This window comes from Antechinus flavipes, chromosome 4 (genome assembly GCF_016432865.1).
Source record: "Antechinus flavipes isolate AdamAnt ecotype Samford, QLD, Australia chromosome 4, AdamAnt_v2, whole genome shotgun sequence".
In the NCBI taxonomy this organism is placed as follows: Eukaryota; Metazoa; Chordata; class Mammalia; order Dasyuromorphia; family Dasyuridae; genus Antechinus; species Antechinus flavipes.
Genome location: NC_067401.1, coordinates 145689892 through 145714620, shown reverse-complemented (window position 1 = coordinate 145714620; position 24729 = coordinate 145689892). Strand labels below are relative to the sequence as shown.

The following is a 24729-nucleotide window of genomic DNA, read 5'->3' as shown; positions in this document are numbered from 1 at the left end:
TCTGAAAAACTTTGTCTCAGTTCCACAAAAAGGAATACACTTATTTTACAACAATGTAGTTAAGATTGAGGATTCAGTGCACTACTAAAAGTTTCGAGTAAATGTGATGGCAGCAAAAGAAGCAGTTTCAAGAGTCTGTCTTAAAGGAGCTGAGATGTTAACAGAGAAAAGAATTAGAAGAGAGATCTAGGGAACAACAATGCAAGAACATGCAACAAAAAGCAGAGGAGGGAGGAGACCAGAAATGCAGCGCTGAGTACAACTGTCTTACAACAGAGAAAGAAACATCCAGCCACATTCTGTAATGTTAGGGAAAGAAGAATAATTAAGGAAATAACAAAATTAGATGTCTATTTTGAGAACTGCACAATTACTGAAGTGGATGGTAATACTAAAATATACTAATTATAAGGAAAATTCAACTTAGAAGCTTTAGATCATGACACTTGATTGTGGTCATCTCAAGTGACAGGCTAAGGCCAATGTCAAGAGAAGCTTGATTAAGTTACTTCAACATTTTCACCACAGTTATGAAAGATCTTCCAGTATGGTACCTCCACCAGTCCAATGATTTTTTGGACAGTACTTTCACACAAATCCAATTGGTAGGAAAGCTCCCTAAACCAAGACAGGAAGAGATACAAGATTCCCTGATTTTAACATAGAGAGAAAAGTTACAACCGAGAGGCTCAGATCAATTTCTTCAAAGCAGCCATTTTCTAGTTTAGCTTCTTCTAGGCCAGCAGTCCAAAGACATTACTGCAGGCTACTGCCACATGATCCAGATACAGAAATCTTTGCCTTGAGGGCCAGAAGCTTCTCCTCAGTCTTCTCAGCTGGGCAGACCTCTTTCATTTAACCCCTGGGTAACCTGATAAAAAGTTGAGTCATCTTACTATTAGAAGTCAGAGAGAGATGTGGACCAGGGAAAAGACCAATGAACTTGAAATAAAAAAAAACCTTCCAGTTCCACCACTTATAGGACCTCAGGTAATTCACATTAACTTTTAAGCCTCTCATTTCTTATAAAATGAGGGGGACAGGCTAGATGATCTCTAATGTCCCATCTAACATCTTTTATCTGGAGAAAAATGAAAGGCTAGCCTTTTATTAGTAGCCTAGTTACCACCTCTCCACAATAATTGACAACCTAAAGTCTCTGCTCAAGAGATTTAAAGCACAGCTCTTCAGAAGAAACATTTAATACCATTTTTGGAGCAGTTAAGATAAAAGTGAGAAAGAAGAGCAAATGCTGTATGAGGAAATTAGAATAGGGAAGGGAGTGATCACAAGAGTAAACATTTTAAGAAAGCTTCCAAACTAGCCCAGAAAAATGCTTGGATTTCAACAGACATTTGTCAAAAAGAGCTATCTCTATCTTTACTCATACTGATACAGAAATGTCAAAATGGATTTAAATCTGAATAGGAATAATAACTATTAAATAAACAAAAGATCTATCAAAACTTATCTAAAGAGAAAAAAAATTAATGGTGAAAGGCTGGTGTGCCAAAAAAATATTTTTTGCCCAAACACCAGGTTTCATTAAGATGATTATTTCTATACCAGTTATTGAAGAATGTTGCTCATAATAATGTTTTAGTCACAAGAAGTCCAAATCTGACTTTTAACACAGCAAAAATAAATAAATAGATAAATAAAGCCTGATCAAGGAAGCTACAAGTTCTTAAAGTAGCTGCTTCAAAAGTTCTATTAATCAAGAAAACTACATCTGTGGGACACAGTACCAATGCCCCTCAATCTAGAACTACTGCATTTTCTTCTAATTTACTACAAAGGGGATCAAAGTGGAGGAACAATGCTAGGGATAAGATTTTGCTCTATATAAGGAATGAGGGGGAGAAGACAGAGGAAAGAGATATGCTCATTGTATTCAATAAAGTATTTCTCTTGTTTAAATTAAACATGTTCTTTGGTTGATGATATATTTTTATTTTTCATTACACTTTTTCAAAGTACATTTTGATTCCCCATCAAAAGCAAAGGTTGATAAAACATGTCCAGTCCCATCCCTGGATCTGCTTTCCTACAGCTTGTGAGCTAAGAATAGTTTTTACATTTTTAAATCAAATTTTATTAATTTTAAAGTGTAGAAACTATCCTTAGTTCTCAACTTATACAAAAAAGGGAGGGCTCTGATCAAGAGCAATAAAACACTGAATTTTTTTTTTAAATGGGTCAACTTATTTTTAATTTAATCTATTTAATTCCCACAAGCTATAAGACAAAGCAAATACAAAGCTATAAAGGAAAAAGAAAATGTCACCTCTTTGTCATGTGCTATCAGCTGAGTCTTCACATGGCCAGATACTAGATTCACTCTCCCTAGAACCTGACCAGTCTCCAGACCCCAGATAGTACAGGTTGTATCAATGCTTGAGGTACCTGAAACAACCAATATAAATAAGCTATGTGACGTGAGACTATTTCATTCTGAATTTTCTTTCGTTTACCTAATGATTAGCCTTGTAACAACATTGACTCAAATATTTCTTGAACCTTTCAGTGCAAATTACTGGGCTAAGCAATGAGAGGAATAAAGTATAATACAGTATATGATAAAAATATTAACTCACATTACATCATTTTGAAGTTTGCAAAACATTTCCTCACAACCACCATGTAAGATATTGCAAGTATTTCTCTATTAGATCTGTGGATTCATTGGCATAAGGAACTTCTAGCAAAAGGAACTTCCTACCAATACATATAAAACTGATATGTTATGTCTTGCAGCTAAGTAGATAGTATAGTGAATAGAATACTGGGCCAGGAGTCAAGAAGACTTGAGTTTAAATCTCACCTCAGAAAGTTACTTGCTATGTGACCCTGAGTAAGTCATTTAACTTCTGCCCACCTTCAGTGTCTTCAACTCTAAAATACAGTTATTAATGTCACTTATTTGATAAGCTTGTTATGACAATCAAATGAGAAAATATAGCACAGCGTCTGGCACACAGGAGACAATTAATAAATGGTTGTTCTCTCCTTTCCTACCCCAACTAATTTTATAGAAAAGGAAAATGAAGCAGAATGTTTAACTAAATTAATAAAGTTAGATGATTAGTACATAGAACCTGTATTCAATTACACTTAGAACCTAGTCAAAAAGACAAAATGTAAACATCTGAAAAACAGTAAGATCTTAAACAATCAATACTGAATTGTAGCTGTTCGTCCTCACACTGTTATATTGTAGAGCATTTAGTACACAGTTATAGTGCTTTCCCTCCCTGTTTCTGAGGCTTGGTTTTTACAACTCACAACACAAGTTCTTACTTCTCTTATCACAAGAGCTATAACATCATCTTTTTCTTACCTAAGAGATAAGGATCTACCTCATTCCAGTCAAAAGAGGTCAAGGGAGCACAGAAATCAGAGTTCTTGTTATTGTTCAGCAAACATTCTAGTCTGGTCTCTGTTTCACCAACCTGCAGGCAACAACAAAAATTACTAATAACAATCATTCACAGTGTAATTTAACTTTTAATTCAAAATTTTTCTTCATCCCACTTTCATTTCTCTACCCACAATGACAAAGCAAGAAAAACAAAATCCTGTTATAAGTCATTCATAGTCAAGCAAAATATTTTCCTACATTGGTCATGTTTAAAAAAAAAAAGGGAAGAAAAAAAAAAGTCCCAATCTGCACTGAGAGTCCAACCACCTCTGTATCATGAAAAAGTGGCACCTTTTTTCCCCAAGTCCTTGGGAATCATGGTGAGTCACAATATTAATCAGAGTTGCAAAGTTGGTCAAAGCTATCTGTCTTTATAATATTTTTTTATTCACAAAGTTCTAAAAATCATATATTTTATTAATAAACAACATGAAAACATAATTATGTCAAAGAAGGTGGTAATAAAACCCAATGCCTCCAAATCTCTTTCTAAAATTGTTCCTCTTTCTCAATTTATTTAATGACTAATTAATCTTTTAAAATGCTGTACCCAGTTTCCTCTAGAGCAGTAAGAGGTAAAAAGATCTTCCCATTACCTCAAAGCCAAAAAAATCTTGCCTGCCTCTTGAAAACATATTACTTTCAGCTGTTCTGATGGCACAAACGCCAGTAAAGCCAGGTAGTTATACTTCTCTATTGTGTATATATACTAAAACAAATATAGTATTTTGTTTCAACTTACTAAAAAACTCTGGTTGGAAAGAGAATAGAAGGCTCAAGATATATATGTTGTTTGTTGAAGATTTTAACTCAGTAACTGTCATTTTTTATATAATATTACCTAAACTTGTAATTTTCACAGCCATCTAAACCAACATTTCAGTGAATGGAGTCTGGATTGCTTAGAATCTCTTTGACTTGGTTATTTTTACCTTAAGTCATATTATGTGAACAAAGAGTGTTTATCTCTGTTCACATGAACACTAGGAAAGCTACATAAAGACTTAGATAGAACTAAAAATACATGAGTAAAATAAACTTAAAACAAACCTTTAAATTTTCAAACTTCCTGGGCTAGAGAAATTAAGTTATCAATTTATTCCAAGTTATACTAATGAAGAAAACTGCCAATCTTCCCAGTCTCATGTCTTTGGGAAACCATGCAGATAATGTCCAATAAGCTAGCTGTTAATTATTACCATACTTACCCTCCACACACGGAGATAATCACCACTGGTTGCCAACAAATCTGGGTAGACTCCCTTCGTGTCAGGGATCCACATCAGCTTTGTGGTGGGGTATGGATGGTCAAAAGTGTTTCTGCAAATAAATTCGGAACTCTCCTCATCTAAACCTACAAGTTGGACCTGGAATACACAGAATCAAGTAATATAATAATATTATCTTTCCCCCATGAAATAAATTAGCCATATGATGGTAGAGTACTGATAATACAAACCACTGGTCATCTACAGAAGTTTTGACAATCTTACTATTAATTGAGACATGTAAAGTTATGTTCGTTATATAACTATCTATATGGTTTTATAGAGATTTCTTTAAAAAATGAAACTTTTAACGCAATATTTGGTGCAAACGCAAACACTCATTCCATTTCAAATTGAAAATGGACAATGAAGATAAATGAGAAATTTCCCTCTGATTTTGGTTCCTTACTTTTCCTTATATTTTGGTCACTAATTTACATGTTTTGCTGTCAATCATTTAATTGGCTCAGAGGATTCTGCCACCTTGAACTGCCAAGAATTGTCTTTTACTGTCAGATGGAATGGTGGTAATTCTTAGGAAATAGAGACTATAAATCCTTACTCTGCAAACATCTAAGTTATTTTTTGAACTGTTTTTTTCTTCCTATTTCCAACTGTGTATTCATTTGGTAAACTTAAGTAGGACTAAATACAATTAAAACAAAAAATATTTACTGAGTTTCTACATTGAGGGGGATGTGAATAGGAATAAAGATGTCTTAAGATAAAAGACAACTGAAAAGATCTAACAGAGTGAAGCTAAATAATGATAAAACATTTAGAACACAGTTCAATAAAAGAGTTGTCACAAGGAATGATACAGGCTTAACTGTCAAATGAATTTATACAAATGATAAATGTTACTGTGTTGATTTTCAAGGCGACAGAAGTCAATTTAGAATGAGTGATCAAGAAGAGTGCAATTATTTCTTGAATTCTTTAAACTGTAGAAAAGACTGAACAGGTCATTTAGCTCAACCTCTCGTTTGCCTCTTCTTCCTCCTCCTCCTTCAAGAACCTGAGGCTCAGAGAAGGAAAGTGATTTCACAAGTGCAAACAGGCACTAATGTAACGGAGTTTGGGTTTAAACCCAAGACCTGATGCAAAAATTAACTATTTTCTGAAACCATGCTGCCCTGAATGAAGTTATGATTTGGAAAGGGAGACATAAAAAGATGAAAGTTTTGAAAGAAAAGTTTTAAACAAAAGTAGATATAAAAAAATTCAAGATGTATTAACGGTGAATAAACTTATATGGAAGAAGTTTCATGGAAGAGAGACAACTAGACAGATAAGACTGAGGTCTGACTGTTGAGGGTCTTGAATGTCAGGAATGGGAGTCTGGACTTCACCTAGAATAAAATCAACAAGCATTTATATTGTGTCCACTATGTGCTAAGCACTGTGAAGCCACTGAAAATTGTTTTAATTTCAAGTGATATGACTAGAGAGAGGTCTCTGAAATATTATTCTGCAGTGGCAGGCACAACAGGTTGGAAAGGGAGATACTGAAGGATGACAGAGAATTTAGATTATTTTAATTATCCAGAAATAAAGTAATAAAGGCAAGAATTAAGAGCTCAGTAGTGAGAATATAAAGATTCTAAAAATATTTTTTTTTTTATAATTTGATGTAACGAACCAAACCCGTATCTTTTTGTAGTAAAACAGAAATTCATATATCTAATATATGAAAAAGTAAAGATGAAGCAGGTAAGTGGAAAGAAGGGCAGGAGAACTCAGCTGGTCTTCTGACACATTTAATGGACACACAAATTTTTACTAACACCAAGTTATGATAAATTTTTACTAGCACCAAGTTATGATAACAATTTCACAGTAAATTCAGTAAAAATTGCATCAGTAAAAAGAGAATAGTGTCAGGGAAAAAGTTAATAAAGGAAGTTCTATGTTCCAGCAAATATTTTTTTAAAATTAAATTCAACAAGAACTAAGTTTTTTTTGTTGCTAACATCAGAAATACCTCAATAACTTCCCATTTCAAATTTCTGAGTCTGGCATTCAAGGCTTTCCACAAATAATTTCAGCCTTACCTCCCAGCTTCAGTCAAGCTGCTCCCTTAACTATGCCCCAAAAGAGTTATCACTTTTATCATCTCACCATATTTTCACTATCTAAATTCTATTCATCTCTTAAGTCTAACCAGCTCTACTCATCAGCTCAAATCTAATTTTTTTATTATTCTTTTTTTAATTAAAGCTTTTTATTTACAAAGCACATGCATGGGTAATTTTTCCAACATTGACCCTTGCATAACCTTCTGTTGCAAATTTTCCTCTTCTTCTCCCCATCCCTTCCCCATTTAGCAGGTAGTCCAACACATGTTAAATATGTTGAAATACATGTTAGATCCAATATATGTATACTTATTTATTCAGTTATCTTGTTGTACAAAAAAAATCAGATCAAGAAGGAAGAAAAAGAAAAACCGAGGGAAAAAAAATGCAAGCAAATAACAGAGAGAGTGAGAATTATGTTCCCACAGTTCTCTCTCTGGGTATAGATGGTTCTCTTCATCACTGCACAAGTGGAACTGGTTTGAAGCTCAAATCTAATCTTTTCTATTTAAATATACCAAGAATACTATAGTAGGTAACTCTCTTGAACCCATAATGCTGAAATGTACAAATCATTGATAATCACAGGCTACTTTTTGAAGTTTTTAAAAATATATTTTCTCCTCATGTTTGTGACTGACTTCTTAACTATTATAAAATAAGAAGTGCCTTATTAAGCTCCTTGAAAGGAATGAAAACATCTTTTTTTTGGTTTTGTTTTCGTATTACTGACTGCACCTAACAAATACTTTGTAAATTACTTTATACTTGAAAATATCTCTGGGCAGGAGAGAATTAATTGCTTCATATACTAGATAAATTTAAAAACTAAATTAAAAAATTAAAGAAATTTAAAGAGTTTCAATATTGATGAGATTAATAGGAGGAGTTCAAATACTCCATCTGGATTTACTGCCTTCATCCAAATTTCCTTTACAGACGCTGACTTAAAAGTGGTCCAGGACTGACTAGCTTACACTTTTAGTTCTTCCTATTCGTTAGAATAAATTTTTAAAAAGGACATTTTGATACAAGACAATGAGAATCATGAGGCAGTTCCTAAAATATTTGAGAACCATTTGGTAGGAAGATAAATTCCTACAACATTCTAAAATTGGGAGAAAAAGACACAAGGAAATGTCAAAAATGATGACTCTAGAAATCATACTATGTCCCTGACACTTTGTTTCACTGGTTGTTGGTACTGGGCACTCTTTCTTCTCCTCTGCCTCTTAGAGTTCCCTATTCTTTTAAGGCCTTTCCTGTTCAACCCAAATGTCAGGATCTCTCTGCCCCAAGATTACCTTATGTCTAGTTTATATGTAATTGTTTATGCCTTATATAGATTAGATTGTAAATTCTTTGCTGCTTAGGGATTGGTTGTTTTTATCTTTGTATCCCCCATCATTTCATACCTGGACACTGGCAAATAATTACTAATACTATCCTAGAGTATTTTATAAATGTAGATCAAGTGCCAGGAAGACCTGAGTTAAAAAAAAGTCCAGTCTCTGTCACATGATCTCTAAGAAAAGGCTCACATCTTCAACGGCAGAGAGGAATTCATCACCAGGGAGTTAACCCTAACCCTAACCCTTTACCAATGAAATCTATAGTATGGGCCTTATCATTATCCTGACTGATTAAGACTCCAACATCTAGCAGACTTTGTCAGTCCCCACTTTGTCAGAAGAGCACATAGAGCCGAGGATGCCCTCCACAAAACAAATTCGGTTTAAACAAATAATTACTGAATAAAAATGAACAGTTTAACCAACCTCCAACAAGAAATTGACCTTTAAGCCTTGACTTCAAAAAAATAAATAAATAAATAAAAAGAAAGAAAGAAAATTCTCAAAGAAATCTAAAACATATTAACCTTTGCCTCAGGTTTGGCCCCTAGACTTTTGTAGCAAGAACAAAGTGTGTCACATCTGGAACTCTGGCAATTCAATTGTAGATTAACTACAAGCAGGAATCTGAGAGAAATTAGTAGAAGTTAAAGTTAAAGGTCCATCCAAATTAAACTCAGGCTAGTGGACTTTTTCACCAACTTAAGTACCAGACAGCTATGCTCCTGTCCCCAAAACACTCTAAGAAGCATGCAAAATTTACACATGATCCTGGAGATTTTGTTCTTATTCCCAAGTCCCTTAAACATCCAAAAGCAGAACAGAAAGCCTTACAAAGTAGATTCAAATAATGTAAACTTCTAAGGTTTACTGGAGTTACTAAAGGTGAGGATACCATCGTGGTATGAAAAAAAAAACAAAAAGGATTAAAACATTCAATAGCGAAACTGAAGATTGTACCTCTAAAAACACATTAAATAATCAGTTTCCAGGAATTTTATTATTACCCCTATGCAAATAATTCTCAGATCTAACCTCTTGTCTTCCAGTCTCATATTTCCCAATTACCTGCCTACTAGACATATCTCCATTAGATGCTTCAGGAATATCTTAAACTCAACACAACCAAAACTTAATTCACCTTCTCCTCAAACAGTCCTCTTTTTCTAATTTGCCTATTACTGTGGGGAGTACCACCAAAGTTTCCCCAGGCTAGTAAGCTGAGTGTCATCCTCTATACCTCACTCTCTCACTTGCCATATTTAATTTGTTGCCAAGTTCTGTTGATTTTTACTATTTTAACATTCTTTTATATGTTTCCTTCTCAGCTATGATTATGCCATTCCCAGATGAAACCCCCACTGTCTCATACCTGGATTATTGTAGTAGCCTTCTGGTTGTTGTCCAGATCGTCCTCCCCAACCCCCCATCAATTGTCTCTTCCTTCCAGTCCCTGTTTAATTATCAGAATGACTTTCCTAAAAAGCCCAGGTCTGACAATGTCACGTTCTCATTCAATAAACTCCAGGAACTCATTACCTCTTGGATCAAATATAAAAATTATATGTTTGGTTTTTAAAGCCCTTCATTATCTGATCCCTTTTTAAACTTTCCCATCTTAATACTATTTCTTACTATTTACTCTATGACCCAGTGACACTAGTATGTATACCTGTTCATTCCATTTTCCAACATAGACTGTCCCCCAAATCTGGAATTCTCTCCATCCTCATCTCTGCCTTATTGCAATACCCAGCTGAAGTCTCACCTTCTGCAAGAAGCCTTTCCCAGTTCTCCTTAATGTTAGTGCCTTCCTTTCATGATTATTTCCAATTTATTTTGCAAATGCTGTTTTTGTACATCATTATATGTTGTCGCTTCACAAGACTGTGAATTCCTTGAGTGCAGGGACTGGTTTTTGCTTTTCTTTGTATTCCCAGCACTTAAAGTAGATGCTTTAAAAAAATGCTGACTTGATTTGATATTAAAGAAAATTAAAGTCTTTTCTTGAAAGGTTCGAGTCAGATTCTATTTTCCCCCATAAGAATAACTTGTTATAAGAGGCCTGAAGAGTTTTTCCGATTAGATGGCACACTTGTGATTTACCCATTCAGCTAGGGTATCTAATCCAGCACTTTAACTCTAGTCGTATTGATTCCAAGTCCAGCACTCTACTCATTGCACCTGTTTCCTGAGAATTCTAGTTCTGTAGTACTTCCAGGATTTTGGATGCTTCTTATAAATTTATTAAGGCGTCATATACTCTCTGAAGTTAGAATAAGGAAACAATGTGGAAGGTCTGATGATAAACAGAGGCCTACACTCTTACAAGGCCTGGTCTTTGGACATATTCTGTTCCCTCTCTCCCCCTGAAACTTCAAATGATTTTAGAGTCTAAGGACAGAAGATGTCAAAAATCTCTTATTTTTCATGTACAACAGAATAAAATGTAGCACACACAAAAAATACATAAATCCATTAGAATAAGTGAAATTTAATTAGAATCCTTGCAAACTTAAGACAGGTATTAGAAATTAAGTACTGATATATACATTTTGCCTCACAAGATATATACTATAAATTCTGCATTCTTTTGGCAAATCAATATTCTTTAAACTTTGCTTTTGTCTGCCTGAAAATGATCAATCAGCATTTAATAGCATCTATTTTGTACTAGGTCCTGAGGGCCAAGCCAAAATCGAAATGATCACAGCCCTTAAGGATTTAGTCAGAGCACACTGGGATATTGGGTGGGTGTGAACTAGAGTTACACAGGATTATCGGGTATGAATTGATTGCAATTTATCACAGATCTTTATAAATATCTGAGTCATGAGATGAAGAATTACACTTGAAATACCTGGGGGTGGAGGGGCAGACTAAAGACCAATGGGAGAAAACTGCAAAAAAGGCAGACTTTGGCTTGATGTCAGGACAAACTTTCATACCATACAATTAGAGATGCCTATGCCTAAAGAGGAGGTAGGTTCAGTTCAATTCACCAAAATATTAAGTACCTATGAAGTACCAAGCTAAGAGTTTAGTTGCTTTCTGGAGAGGGTCTTTCTGAAGTGAGTCATTCTGTACTTGTTATCTAAGTTTAAAAGGTAAAGAATCCTGTTTTCTACAAGGTCTTACAGGCCTTGTAAGAGTGTAGGCCTCTGTTTATCATCAGACCTTCCACATTGTTTCCTTATTCTAACTTCAGAGAGTATATGATGCCTTAGTAAATTTTTAAGAAGAATCCAAAATCCTGGAAGTACTACAGAACTAGAATTCTCAGGAAATTTGAAATGTCTACAGAATGACTAGCCTGATGAATGCAAACTCTTACATCTGACTCAAATTTCACTATAAAATGGGTGCCTTCAACATTTTAAAGCTTCATATTTGCAAATGAGGAAAGGAAATCCACAATAGTTCCATAGACATGTGACTTTTCTTTTCCTCCATCTCTAGCCACCAAATGTCCCAATTTCTTTTTGTTCCTTTTATTTCTAGTTAGTTAAGCAAAATATGTAGTTTATCTGAAGGCTCATACTAATTTAACAATTGACTTCTGTGTTATCAAAGAAGGCCCTTGGAAATACCTCATTTTTTTTTTTTAAACTAAATAATATCTACCTTCTCCAAAAATTAGCTATTTTAGTATTCTTGTCTTAACTAATCTCCAAAGCGCTCAATTTTGCAATGTAATATCACTTTTCAAATATTTCACGTCTACACAGACATATTTTTCATTCTTAGCCAAATGGTTTGTAGTAAGTTTAAATATTGAAATGAGGATATTGAAGTGTTCCACTTAGCATTCCCTACTCTTCAATTATTAAACCAAGAAAACATTCTTGAAAGAAAAATTTCATTTTCATAAGCACAAGAAATCTGAGGCATCTTGGGACTACCCAGTCATGTTTTTTATTCATGGGATCTTAAGGCCAAGTTTATGTCAGCAGAATTGTGCTATATTAAATCCATTTGAAAGTAATTTACATCTTTATCCATAAGATTCTAAGTAGATATTCTAAACAAAAGTTGTAAAGTACCAACTAGAAGTGAAATTAGGACAATGATAAGGCAGTATAAAAAAGACAGCAACAAAATTTTAAATTTTATCATCTCTGCTTCTGTCTTTATGTTGTTGTTCTTTCTTTTCTATTTGCTCCTTCTGCAATCTGATCTTTGTTCTGATGTCTAACATTATACATACTTTGATCCTTCTCCAGTTCCATGTTCTTTATAAACCCTGTTCCACAATTATTTCCTTGTATTCTAGAAGAGGGGAAAAAAAGCTTCCAAAACAAAAAGTTTCCACCAAAAATCATTTTATTCATTTAAAAATGAGTACACATATTATTTTGAGAAATATTTAATTTTGTTTAATGATCAAAAATTGACTTTAAAATGTGGAATCTGGATATGGTATACTTCTCAAAGTTTCATTTTTATGCCTTTTCTAAACTGACCTTGCAAATTAAGACATTCAGTTTAATTCAATAAATATACATTTCTTAATAGCCTATAATGAGCACAGCATCATGCTAAACAGTATAAGAAAGATACAATGTGTACTTGTATACATACAAATGACCATAATATCAAAACAGCCTATGATAAGGATGTAAGGGACAGGTCAATTCTCCGAGAGCCTCCACAGCTGTGGATCATAGCATTTGAAGGAGTTGCAAGTTAGCCTTTGTTGACACAGGTGTTGTGGACTGGGAATAAGATAAATTGGAGGCAGAGGAAAGAGGAGGGAGGTCAGACAACACAACGGCCTGACTGAGAGGTCAGAGAACAGTAACTGCCTCTCAGTCTCCTTGCATCATCGTCTCACACAAGGAGATACATTCTGTGTTGGATCTCCAGCAGCCCCTGCCAGGTGGCTTCCGTGTATTCCAACATAAAAAAGATACAAAATGTTATGTAAGTCAAATGTTTAAAGATCTCAACCATATTCTTTTGCAAATTAGAAAAAAGAATATATCTATCCTGTCAACTGGATTCCAATTTGATCATACACAGTGTCTTCAAAAAGTTTTTTCTCTCTCTTCTAACAAAAAGCATCACTCTAATTTTCATTATTATCATCACTCCAACTCAAAATCTCTACTGTAAAAATTATGAGATTACATATATTACCAGCTTCAAAGACTTACTGTGGAATTGATCATATTATCTAGAGATGTGTCAACTACCACACTGGCCAAAAAAAGCCTTTCTCCTCAGGCAGCCACAGGAGGAACTGTAATAAGAACTATTCTGTCTGTGGCCTAATTGTTAGCTCCATTTCCCATTGATTTTCCAGGAAGATCTTTCTAAGTGTATCATAATAAAGTTCCAAATATCTGAAAAAGGGCAAAACTGTATTAAAAGACTTTTATCAGAGAAATTCTTTAAAAATTAAATATAATATGAATCTGCTTGCCAATTTCTCAAAAAAAAAAAAAAAAAGTGTCTAAATGCAGGAAACACCATAAAAGATCATGGTGAAAAACTGCCACAAATAATTGAAAATAAAATGTCACCAAGCAGAATAAAAGACAAAACACAAAAATATGTGTTGCATTTGTAAAATAAATCCTCAGAGGAATTAACAGGCAACTATTTACAAAACACAAGGTGGAGTCGTGTCACTGCCTTATTTTTTGTTATAAAAGCACTGATTCACAATGCACAATACTTCTCACCTCAACTTTTCTTGAAATTTTAAAATTATAAAATCAGTATTAAAAAAATAAATAAAATCATGAAATACCAATCACCTCAGCATTTCAAAAACCTAAAAATCCTAAACCTTGATGTACTTGGAAAATGATCTTTTTCTATGCTGAAAGAAAATAAATTATTAAAAAATGCCCTGAAATATAAATATGTAGTATTTTTTCTGGTATACCAAGCTGGAAGATGGTAGCAAATCCTAAATTCCTAAGAACTAAAGTTCATGAGCCCCCCCACTCGGGAACTTTTTTTTAGTAGATACAATAAGATCAAAAATGGCACTGTAGCTACAAATAAAGTTACACCACTAGTTAAACCTAAGACACTCCCCCACAAATACAGCACTTTCAGAAAGTATGGGCACAAATTCAGTATACATAGTAGTTAGGGCATATAAGGTAGAGAACACAGATGGGCAAGACGACTCACTTCTGAGATACTCCAGAGCCTGAAGTTACTTTGGTCTTCTTGAAGAATCTTCATGCTGCTGCTTCCCATCAATTTGCTTTTTCTTAGCATCTTGACTCAACTGCCAGGTCTATTTTTCTCCCTCAAATACATGGTTGGCTATTTTCTCTGCTTCCTGAGTGAAAGTTTCTTGTTGCCTCTGTCTGTATGTATGGAAAGTGGATAGGTACCTCTAGTCCCTATCTGTAGTGGTTACTTTTCTGTATCTATCTGTAGATTGTGCAACTTTCTGTCTGCTAGATACAGTGTCTTCACCACAGGGTAATTCTCTCTCAAAAGTCATTTTTTTTCTTCTGGATTACTTTTTCCTGCCTGAACTACCTTTCAGACCTAGTATGTGCAGCTTTTTAAGAAGCCATCAAGGGTACCCAATGTTCATCCTACCACTGGCAATGACCTTTCCAATTCAAATAAGAACAATTCTTCCATATTTAGTAAGGAGATAACAAAGTATGTAGGCATAAGTATAATTGTTTCCCTAGTCCCAAAAGAAAAACTTTTTAAAATAAAAGGTTTAAGAGGATGTTAAAAAGTTTTTGTACTTCATTAATAATTTCTTACCTCTTATTTGTTATTTGTACTTGGATACTTTTGGCATATTTGCCCAAAATCCCAAAACTGAAATTTTTTTCAAATCATTAAAGGGCTGAAAAAATTTCCCCCTGGTGCCTTGTACATAAAAGTTTTAGTAAAGTCCACATAACACAGTTCTTAAACAATCTGGAAATTAACAACCTTCTAGGATGGAAGAGACCTGCCTTTACTACTAGTGATTACCCTCCATGGTTGGCTATATTCTCAAATTTACAGTTGCAAAGCTCACAATAATACAATAAATCATCAGTACATTATAACATTCAGCTATCTAGAAGTTGTTTAAAAGAAACCAGTCTAAGTTGAAAAAAAAAAAAGTACGCTACAAAAACTAATTCTTCTAACACTAACATGTCCAACAAGGAGAGCACCTGGTGGAAAATCTTTCCAATAGATCTCTGTACATGTATACTGGATTTAAATCCTTAAAAATCCCACACATTCAACCTATGAAGCTACCTTCCCAATTTGGCACTCACAGATTTGTAGTTTGGGTCTCCAGGAAGTGATTGTTCTCAAATTTTAGAGTTCTCTGTGGGTTACTTCTCTTAAAATTATTATTCATAAGCACCCACCAGTGAATTTCTCCATAATAGTCCCTAGTAGACACAATTAGGACAAATTAAAGGCATTTATTAAATATGGCTCAGTAAGAACAGCAGCCTTTTATAATCCTAGGATATACTATCCCACAAATACAGTGTCTGTGGGAAGAATAGGCAAAAGGTGAAGCACTCCAGTAGGAAACTTGTGGCCAAGGCAAATCACTAGAAAAGCCTTGATGTCCTTTTTCTCCTTATGATGCTTTCAACGTTGGGTGTAGTATTTCTGCTGGACAGTTAACATGGTTGAATTCCCAGGATCATCTTTTCTCTCCATGGTAGTCTCTTTTCTGTGTTGCCAGAAGGTGCTCCTTAAAGTTGTTTTCTTACTGCCTTTCTATGTCTGCCTGGAGATTGTTTATCTCTCTTCCCTGCTGGATTTGGTTGTTTGCAATTAGGTAGAGTATCTCTGTTTCAAAGTATTGTATGGGAAGAGAGAAAAAAAATCCTTCTTTGCCAATCTTCCTGCACCTTCAGGCAACTCCTTTTAAGGTCTAGTCTTATTTAACTGCTGATTCTATCTATAACAACTTCCGATTAGAAGAAATCAATCTTTTAAAGGTCACTAAGGATACTTCAATTCAATCAAGAAAAACTTCATTACACTCTGTAATAGGATGACAGGTTAGATAAGCAGTTTGATACTCCTCTAACTGGATCAAGAAGAATATTTCCAATTTCACAAAGCAAAACAAGGTATTATTCTTTTGTACTTGGTCAAGATCTCATGTTTTTTATGATATTAACAGAAGGATTAGAGACCAAATGTTGTCCTCCCCCTGCCCCCTGCTCCGCCCCCCGCCCCACATATAAGTAGAACTAAAGCTAACCTAGAAATTTAAGCACTCTAGCTACTGGTACACTCTGAAACAATATTATTAATGGATCTATGACAGAGAAAAGAGAAGAAAATAGGTTTAAAATACAATAGAAGGTATTCAGATACAGCTAAAAGAGATGCTAGAATGAAGGGATTTAAGGGAGGCCAAGGAATTTATTTGTTCTAGGTCTTTAAAAGCATATATTGCCTGGAATGGTAAGGGTATGTGTAAAGGATCTACAACTACAAATAGCAGCTAAGTAGTGAAGTACCTGGCCTGGAGTCAGAAGGGAAGTCAGGAGGGAAATCTTGAGTTCAAGCTGGCCTCAGACATCTACTAACTTTATCATCCCTAGGCAAGTTACTTCATTCTGTTTCCTTCAGTTTCCTCATCTGTAAAAGGAACTAGAGAAGGAAATGGCAAACCATTCCAATATCTTTGTCCAGAAAACCCCAAAAGGAGTTATAGTCAGACACAATGACAACAAAAGACTGAAAATAATAACAAAAGAACTAAAACTGACTTGGTGACCTCTTGAGATTTTTACTTGCCCTGAAATTGTTACTTTTCTGAAAAAAGGAACCAGAAAATCAGACTTGTGAAAACAAAATTTCATCCTCAGTTATTTACAATCTTACATCTCATCTCTAGTAGTCAACATTTATGGTGATGGAATAGGAATTTGTTTCCCCTTGATTGCCATTTCTAGTCTCTTCCTTTACTGTCGTTACTAGCTTTTCTTCTGAAGGTCATTCAATCCAAATTTATCTCAAATTCTGGTGCTTATTATCTATAAACTCTCAGCCACATATTTTCCCTACTTTTTCATTGAATTCAGTGCCTCACTCTTAATATTCCTCTCAACCCTAAATAATTTCCCTCTATTCTAGGGGACTTCAACCTATGCTGATGTTCCCTACTTTAACTTCTAATTCCTCAATCCTCTCAATTTCCATTTATTGTTCCACATCATCTCAGCCACACAGAGGGATAATAATCATATACGTCCTTGATCTTACCATTATCTGCAAATACACTAGGGAAGATCCCAGAATTCCTGGGACCTTCCTTTGTTTGATCATAATCTTTTATCTTCCCATTTCTCCCTATTTTCAGCTAGACTCTCACTACAGCAAAGCAAAGCTACTATTTGTCCCTGATTTCCCAATCACATTCGCCAAAGCAACTGTTCTAAATCTATTCTCCTTTCTACAAGCCACTCTCCTTCCCCCACCCACTTGCTGAGGCTCTCACCTCAATATATCACTGAAAATAAAAAATAAAACAAAAAAAATCCTCTTTTCTCCTAATAACCAACTCATATTATCATTCATTATTTCCTCCACTTCATTTTTTTTAGTTTATTTATTTATTTTTTATTATAACTTTTTATTGACAGTACATATGCATGGATAATTTTTTACAACATTATCCCTTATACACACTTCTGTTCAGACTTTTCCTTTCCCTCCCTCCGTCCCCTCCCTCTAGATGTCAGGCAGTCTTATACATGTTAAATATGTTATAGTATAACCTAGATACAATATATATGTGTGCAAAACCAAACAGTTCTCTTGTTGCACAGAAAGAATTGGATTCAAAAGGTAAAAAATAACCTGGGAAGAAAAACAAAAATGCAAACAGTTCACACTCATTTCCCAGCGTTCCTTCTCTGAGTATAGCTGATTTCTGTCCATCATTTATCAATTGGAATTGAATTAGATCTTCTCTATCGAAGAGATAGATCCACTTCCATCAGAATACATCCTCATACAGTATTGTTGTTGAAGTATATAATGATCTCTTGGTTCTGCTCATTTCACTCAGCATCAGTTCATGTAAGTCTTTCCAAGCCTCTGGTCATTTCTTCAGAACAATAATATTCCATAACATTCATATATCACAATTTACCTAACCATTTTCTAATTGATGGGTATCCATTCATTTTCCAGTTTCTAACCACTACAAAAAAGAGTGCCACAAACATTTTGGCACATGCAGGTCCCTCTCCCTTCTTTAGTATCTCTTTGGGATATAAGCCCAGTAGTAACACTGCTGGATATGGTATGCACAGTTTGATAATTTTGGGGGCATAATTCCAAATTGCTCTCCAGAACGGTTGGATTTGTTTACAACTCCACCAACAATGCATCAGCGTCCCAGTTTTCCCGCATCCCCTCCAACACTTCCCCTTTATTCTTAAGCTTTGAAGAAATGACCCTCTACATGTGGATGTTTGATTCCATCATCCCCATTTAATCTTCAATGTTCCCCAAATCACCTCCCATCCTTAAAAACAAAAAAAACACCTCCACTAGATCCTACCATGCCTACCAGCTATCCTCTTTTATCTCTCCTGCTTTTCTCAGCCAAACTTCTTGAAAACACTCATCTATAATGGTCCACTTCCTCTCCTTTCATTTCTGGACCCTCTGCAATTTTCCAAACTCATTATTTAAAACTGCCCTCTTCAAAATCACCAATGATTGCTTCATTTCCAAATATAATTTCATCTTTTAGTTAAGATGTAACAAGGTTAAGATGTAAAAAGGTTAAGAGTAACCTTTTTATAGCATTTGACATTATTGACAACGGTTTTTCTTCTGGATACTCTTGTCTGACTGGTACTTTTAAAGTCTCTTTTTCTGGGTTTTCATGTTATTCCCACTAACTGCAGATATCTCCCACAGATTTGCACTTGATCCTTTTTTTTTCTTCTCTTTTTCACTCAATATTCCCTTTCTTGGATCTCTTCAGTTTCCAGGGGTTCAATGATTATCTATGCAAATGATTTCTGACTCTGCAGAGCTACTAACCTATTATCTCCAATTGCCTCTTGGGACAGCTCAAATTCAACTTGTCCTAAACAAAATTCAGCACCCTTTTCTCTATTCATATGGCCATCACCTTAATTCAGATCCTCATCAGCTCTAATCTGTGCAGGTGCAATACAAATCTCTGCCCACTCCTATCCCATTCTCCACTTTACTAAAACATAGGTCTGGACCCATTTCGCATCTTCCCTCACTCCTCCCAACCCCATGGTTTAGTTCCAGGATCAAACATAAAGCCCTCTGTCATATTAATCTACTTGCCATTCCTGTGTCTTTGGAGTGGCTATTCTCATTGCCTGAAACTTAAAAATAAATATATGCTGACTAATTTAAGCTTCATTACTGTTCTTGCACTAAACAGACACAAAACACAGAAATAATATTTATAGGGTGTCCCAAAAGTTTTAGTACAGTCTCAAGTTTTAAACAACACTGTAAACTTTAATAGTTTAGTTAGATCTTAATAATCTAATCTAATCAACTATTAGAGTTTATCATTGCACTAAGATTTTTGAGACATCCTATATCAACTTAATAAACACCAAGTACAAAATGAATTTTTCACTTTTCCCAGCCTAGAGAACTCTCTCCAAAAATCAATTAAATTAAAAGGTTACCTTTGCCCTCTCATTTATCATATCTCCATTGTAAATTGTAATTTCCTAAACTCATTTTTGTCTTCATTTTTTACATGACTAAAGAGACATTTTCTAAAGAAAAAGAACTATGAATTGGTGACTTAGCAATCTGTCCTGTATTCAAGTGCATCAGTGATAGTTTAATCTTATGGTGATCTCATTTTTTTATTTGAGAAGATACTACCCTTTAAGAAAATTTCTAAAGGTAAAGATATGAAAATTTCAAAACCTAATTTTTAAAAAAAATATTCATTCCTCTCCATGTTAGCACAAAAAATTATTGGAAAAGTCTAATTTATAATAAAGAAATTGGGGCAGCTAGGTAGTGCAGTGGATAGAGCACCAGCCCTGAAGTCAGGAGGACCTGAGTTTAAATCTGGCCTCAGACTTATTTTAACACTTTCTAGCTGTGTAACCCTGGGCAAGTTACTTAACCCCAATTGCCACAGCAAAAAAAAAAAAAAAAAAAGAATAAAGAAATTATCAAATTCTTCTTTTCCAACTATCATGATTCAGTGGGATCCCACAAGAAATCAAGTTGCACTAAGCAGAAGAGAAATCCTCACTCTAATGCAAATAATGTTTCTAAAAAGTGGTATGTTTTTTTCCCCCTAGCAAGTCAAGTAATATCAACTGGTGAGAGCTCAACTCTTAAAGAAATACTATAAAATCTTTTATAGAGCAAACTGAAGCCCAGCACAGTTTGCCTATGGCAGTGCCCAGCAAAGTCAAAGGTTGATGGATTCCCCAAAGCCTAAGTGATTTGCATATATATAAGCAGCAGAACAAGGTTTACAATCTATTACATCAAGCAGCCATTCTTAAGTAACACTTTTTAAAAAAATTATCTTCTTTCCCACACACAATATCAGTAACAAGATAATGCAATCAGAACTTTTAATGGGATAAGGGATATAAAGAGTGCCTTAATGTTTCTGATATAGGAAACTTCTTTTCCCATAAAGAGAGCCTCACTTACACTACAACTGCAAATTGAAATCTTTTTGCATAAATTCCACCTGCAGTGAACTATTTTTTTTCAAAAAAGACCACAGACTGTTGTATAAAGTCTAAGATAAAAAGAAATGAATAACTTTAATCAGAAAACAACAGCTAGTTTGTGGCAGAAGATCCTGGCTCTGCTACATGGCCTTAGTTTCTTCATCTATAAAATAAAGGATTATAGTATCTAACGTCCCTTCCTAGGTTAATATTCAATACTCTTAAATCCCTCCAAGGGATTTCCATTACACAAACACCAAGAGTCAGACAGGGATAAAAGATTTTGGACTTTGTAGTCTGAGATAAAACAATCTCTGGTCTCATGAGGCTTACCTTCTATGGTGAGAATTCAACATATACATTGGCCAACATTCATGAAGGGAAGGAGTCTGAAATAAGACTGAAAACAACCTCTACTAAGAGCTACATTGTGAAGAATCTCAAATACCAGACTGAGAAGGGCATCTTCTATTTGAGACAAGAGTCTGGAGTTTGATCCACCACAGGATACATAATAAATACTTCCCCAGTAGGTTGCTGACAATGAAGTGGGGGGGGAGGGGGGGAAGAAGGGGGATGTAAGAATTCAGAAGAAAAGTTAGGTCTGGATAGTTCTGGGAATCTTCTGAGTTGAGAAGATATTTGCAGCTATACAAGCATGGCCATCAAGAAGAAAGTATAGAAAGATTGGAGAAAATGCCACAGAACAGAGCCTTGGGGGATACCTAAACCAAGCAGAGCAGAGCTGCATGACCCAGCAAAGACAACTGAAAAAAACCAGGCACACAGTAAAAGGGCAATGTACTCAGGACAAGGGGGGAGGGTCAAGAGTTAAGAGAGATAGTTATGACAAGGACTGAAAAAAGTTAAATCAAAAGTAACCCTGGGGAGAGCATGGGGACACTAAGAAATCACATTATAAGACCGTGTACATGAGAATGTGAACATTAAAAAATGTTAAAAACAAACAAACAAACAAACAAACAAACAATAAATAACAATTACAAGAAATTGAGGATCCTTCCTAACCCTTCTACAATGAAAGGAAAATATTCGTGTTGTGTCTGTGCGTATATAGTGTGTTCCACAAGTTTTGGTGCAGTTTTAAGCGTGTACATGTGTATATAACTAATATTTATCTCTTGCCCCGAAACTATCACTGTATGGCAGCATTTTTCTTTGATCTGTGATTCCATTGGTGCAGATTACTCTAATGTAGAAAGAAACTCCCTCCACTGATGTTACTCTGGTACATAGTCTTAGAGCTGCTGGGGCACTGTAGAGCTTAAGAGCCTTCTCCACGAGCTCATGAAACTCCCTCCACAGATGCTGCTCTAATTTAAAGCCTTTTAGAGCTACATGAAGCACTGAAAGATTAACTGACTTGCCCTTGACCAGAAGGCAGCATGCCAGGGAAGGGACACCGGTTTTCCAGTGCTCCTCCATCTACTATGCCAAGCTGCCTCTTAACCTTCGTAGATCATTATTAGGAGTTTGCTGCAATAAATATGTTCACTTCCCCGGGGCTGCTCTTCTGGATTAAGAGGAGGGAGCCCCTAGTGACCTCAAGACTGGAGGAAGCCAGAGAGGGAATATTTGGCCTTTCCACAAAGCAAGTCATTTTCCATAGTCTTGTTGGAACCACAAATTAACACTGAGAAGCGGGTTCCACCGACACCGTTCCCATTTTATGGGGAACTCAGTAAAGAAGAGGGAAACTGAGGAAGAAAATGAAAACTGAGGGAGACAAATTAGAAAAACTGGGGAAGGAGAGGGAAACTGAAAAGAAGAAATCTCAGAGAGAAGGGGGGTCTAGAAGAACAACCGAAGTCAGTTCGTTTGTAAATCTCGAACGCTCCCTCGCCTACTTTTCAACCACCCACCCCAAGGGACCCCGGGGCCGAAGGGGGTGAGGGAAAGAGACAGAAGCAGCGCCGCAGGGGGTGCAAGGCTCGAGGGGAGGGGCCAGCATTGGTCAGTTCCCTTCCCTCCCCTCCCCCAACCCCGGGGTCTCGCGCCGCCGGGCCCCGCCCCCACCTTGTTGTTGTACTCCTCCACAAAACTGCCCAGCGCCAGACGGAAGCGCTTGTCGGGCCGCACGCTCCAGTTCATAGCATAGACCGTCCACGGTGCCTCATACTTGTAGATCTCCTTCCGCTTTCCGTGCAGGGACATGGCGGCGGCAGCAGGGCCGCCCTCCGGGCCCGAAAAGCCGGAGCGGAGGACAGAGGCCGGGCCGGACCCAGCCGAGGAACCCGAGGGGGAGGTCTGGGGTGGGGGGCGGGGTAAGGATGGGGGTCGGGAGGTGGGACGGGAGGGAGGAGGGTGGGGTCAGCAGGGACCGGTGGCAGGGGGGAGGGGGAGAGCCCTGCAGCGACAGACAACGGCTCTGGTGCCCGACCCCCAGTTTCAAACCTGAGGCACTGACAACAACCACCTTCCGTTTGGGACGCTCCCCCGCCCTCAAGAAGCGGAAACCACGCGACCCTATAACAGCAGCAGCCGTTGGCGGTCTCACACGTCGTTTAGAACGGCCCTTTCTTTCCATTGGCTGTTACTCCCATCGTTTCCGAGATCCTTCTTCCCATTGGCTATACTCTTTGTCATTCCACCGAGTTTCTCTTCGCCTCCTTGGAGGAGGGGGGAAACAGAATTTTTATAACCCTGAAAATCCGTTGGCTAGTTGGGGTGTCAATCAAAGAGATCCTCGAGCCTTGCGGGCTAAATTGGGGTGGGAGAGGGGCTTGTTGGAGGTTGAAGGATTAGTGTCTCGAGACTTGTGTGTACTAACACCGTTTGGATCTCGAGGCTCTTGGGTTCTCTCGAGGACCTATTCCCGGGAGACAGGGCTCTTAAATGAGTTACACTGACCTCTCCTGTCTCTCTCTACGAGGATATTGCAGGTGCTGGTATAGAGTTATTTACAGTGTACCACGTGGAACCTATACCTCCACTACTTTTGTCTCATTCACCCTTGCCTCCATTTAAGGCGCACGTTCTCTCCATCCACTTTCCCCGCCCCCGTTGCATATCTGTTCATCTATTTCTTTTTTTTGCCGAGCATGTCCGAGCCCTCAAAGACATGATCTTTTCCGTGAGCATGACTGGCTAGCCTTGTCTGATCTAGAAGTGGTTGGAGAAACTTTGTTAGACCACATCCATCATCTGAAAAATAAGGGATATTTCAAATAATTGGAATAGGAACTTTGCCAGTCAAATGTAATTACAAGCAATCAGTAACTTACAGTTTCCGAGAATTTAGGCTTTAGGGAGGGTAACTAACTTGCCTATCTGATTACACAGCTAACAAGTATTAGGAGTCTAGGTTTCAGTTTCTCCATCTGCAAAATGGGCTGGGGGGTGAGGGGGAATGAGAAATAAATTATTAGCTGTATGGCACCTAGTATTGCTGACAATTGTGTTTCATGATTTATAAATATTAGGCCATTTGATCTGCACAACAACCCTGCAAGGTATGTGTTATTCCCATTTTATAATTGAAGAAACTCAGAAGTAGGTGACTTGCTCAGATCACACAGTTAGTGTTTGAGGCCCTGTTCCAACTCAGTCCTTTCTGAGTTTGGGGGGCTGGGAAGGAGGGGGCCAGGAGGAGCAGGTAGAGAAAGGGGAGGGGTTGGGCAAAGTTTCCTAACCTGGGGTCCAGGAACTTATTATTTCAAGATTTTGATAGAAGCATTTCAGTGTAATTGGTTTACTTTGTAAGCTTCTTTTTTTATACATTTAAAAGCATTTTTCTGAGGAGGGATCCATAGTCTTCACCAAGCTGCCAAAGATGTCTGTGCATTAAAAAACGTTAAGAAACTCATAGGCTAGATTGTTTCCATAGGCCTTTGACTTTTGGCTTTACCAAATGATTTATAGTTGGTTTCCCTTGAAAATGAGAACACTCTTTGTCATGAATCTATTTATTTT

At 36.4% G+C, this 24729-nt stretch overlaps 1 protein-coding gene across 1 annotated transcript in view; it reads right to left on the bottom strand.

Moving 5' to 3' along the window:
- The window catches only part of DCAF7 (DDB1 and CUL4 associated factor 7), a 30007-nt gene extending 6946 nt beyond the window's left edge, over positions 1-23061 (bottom strand). Inside the window, exons 1-4 of the mRNA XM_051994959.1 lie at positions 22834-23061; positions 4630-4788; positions 3341-3452; positions 2288-2406 (exon numbers count right to left, since the gene is read on the bottom strand). Of these exons, the coding sequence (XP_051850919.1) occupies positions 2288-2406; positions 3341-3452; positions 4630-4788; positions 22834-22971 (528 nt within the window). The 5' untranslated portion in view covers positions 22972-23061. The remainder of the gene's footprint in view (positions 1-2287; positions 2407-3340; positions 3453-4629; positions 4789-22833) is intronic.
- Between the last annotated feature and the right edge of the window lie 1668 nt (positions 23062-24729).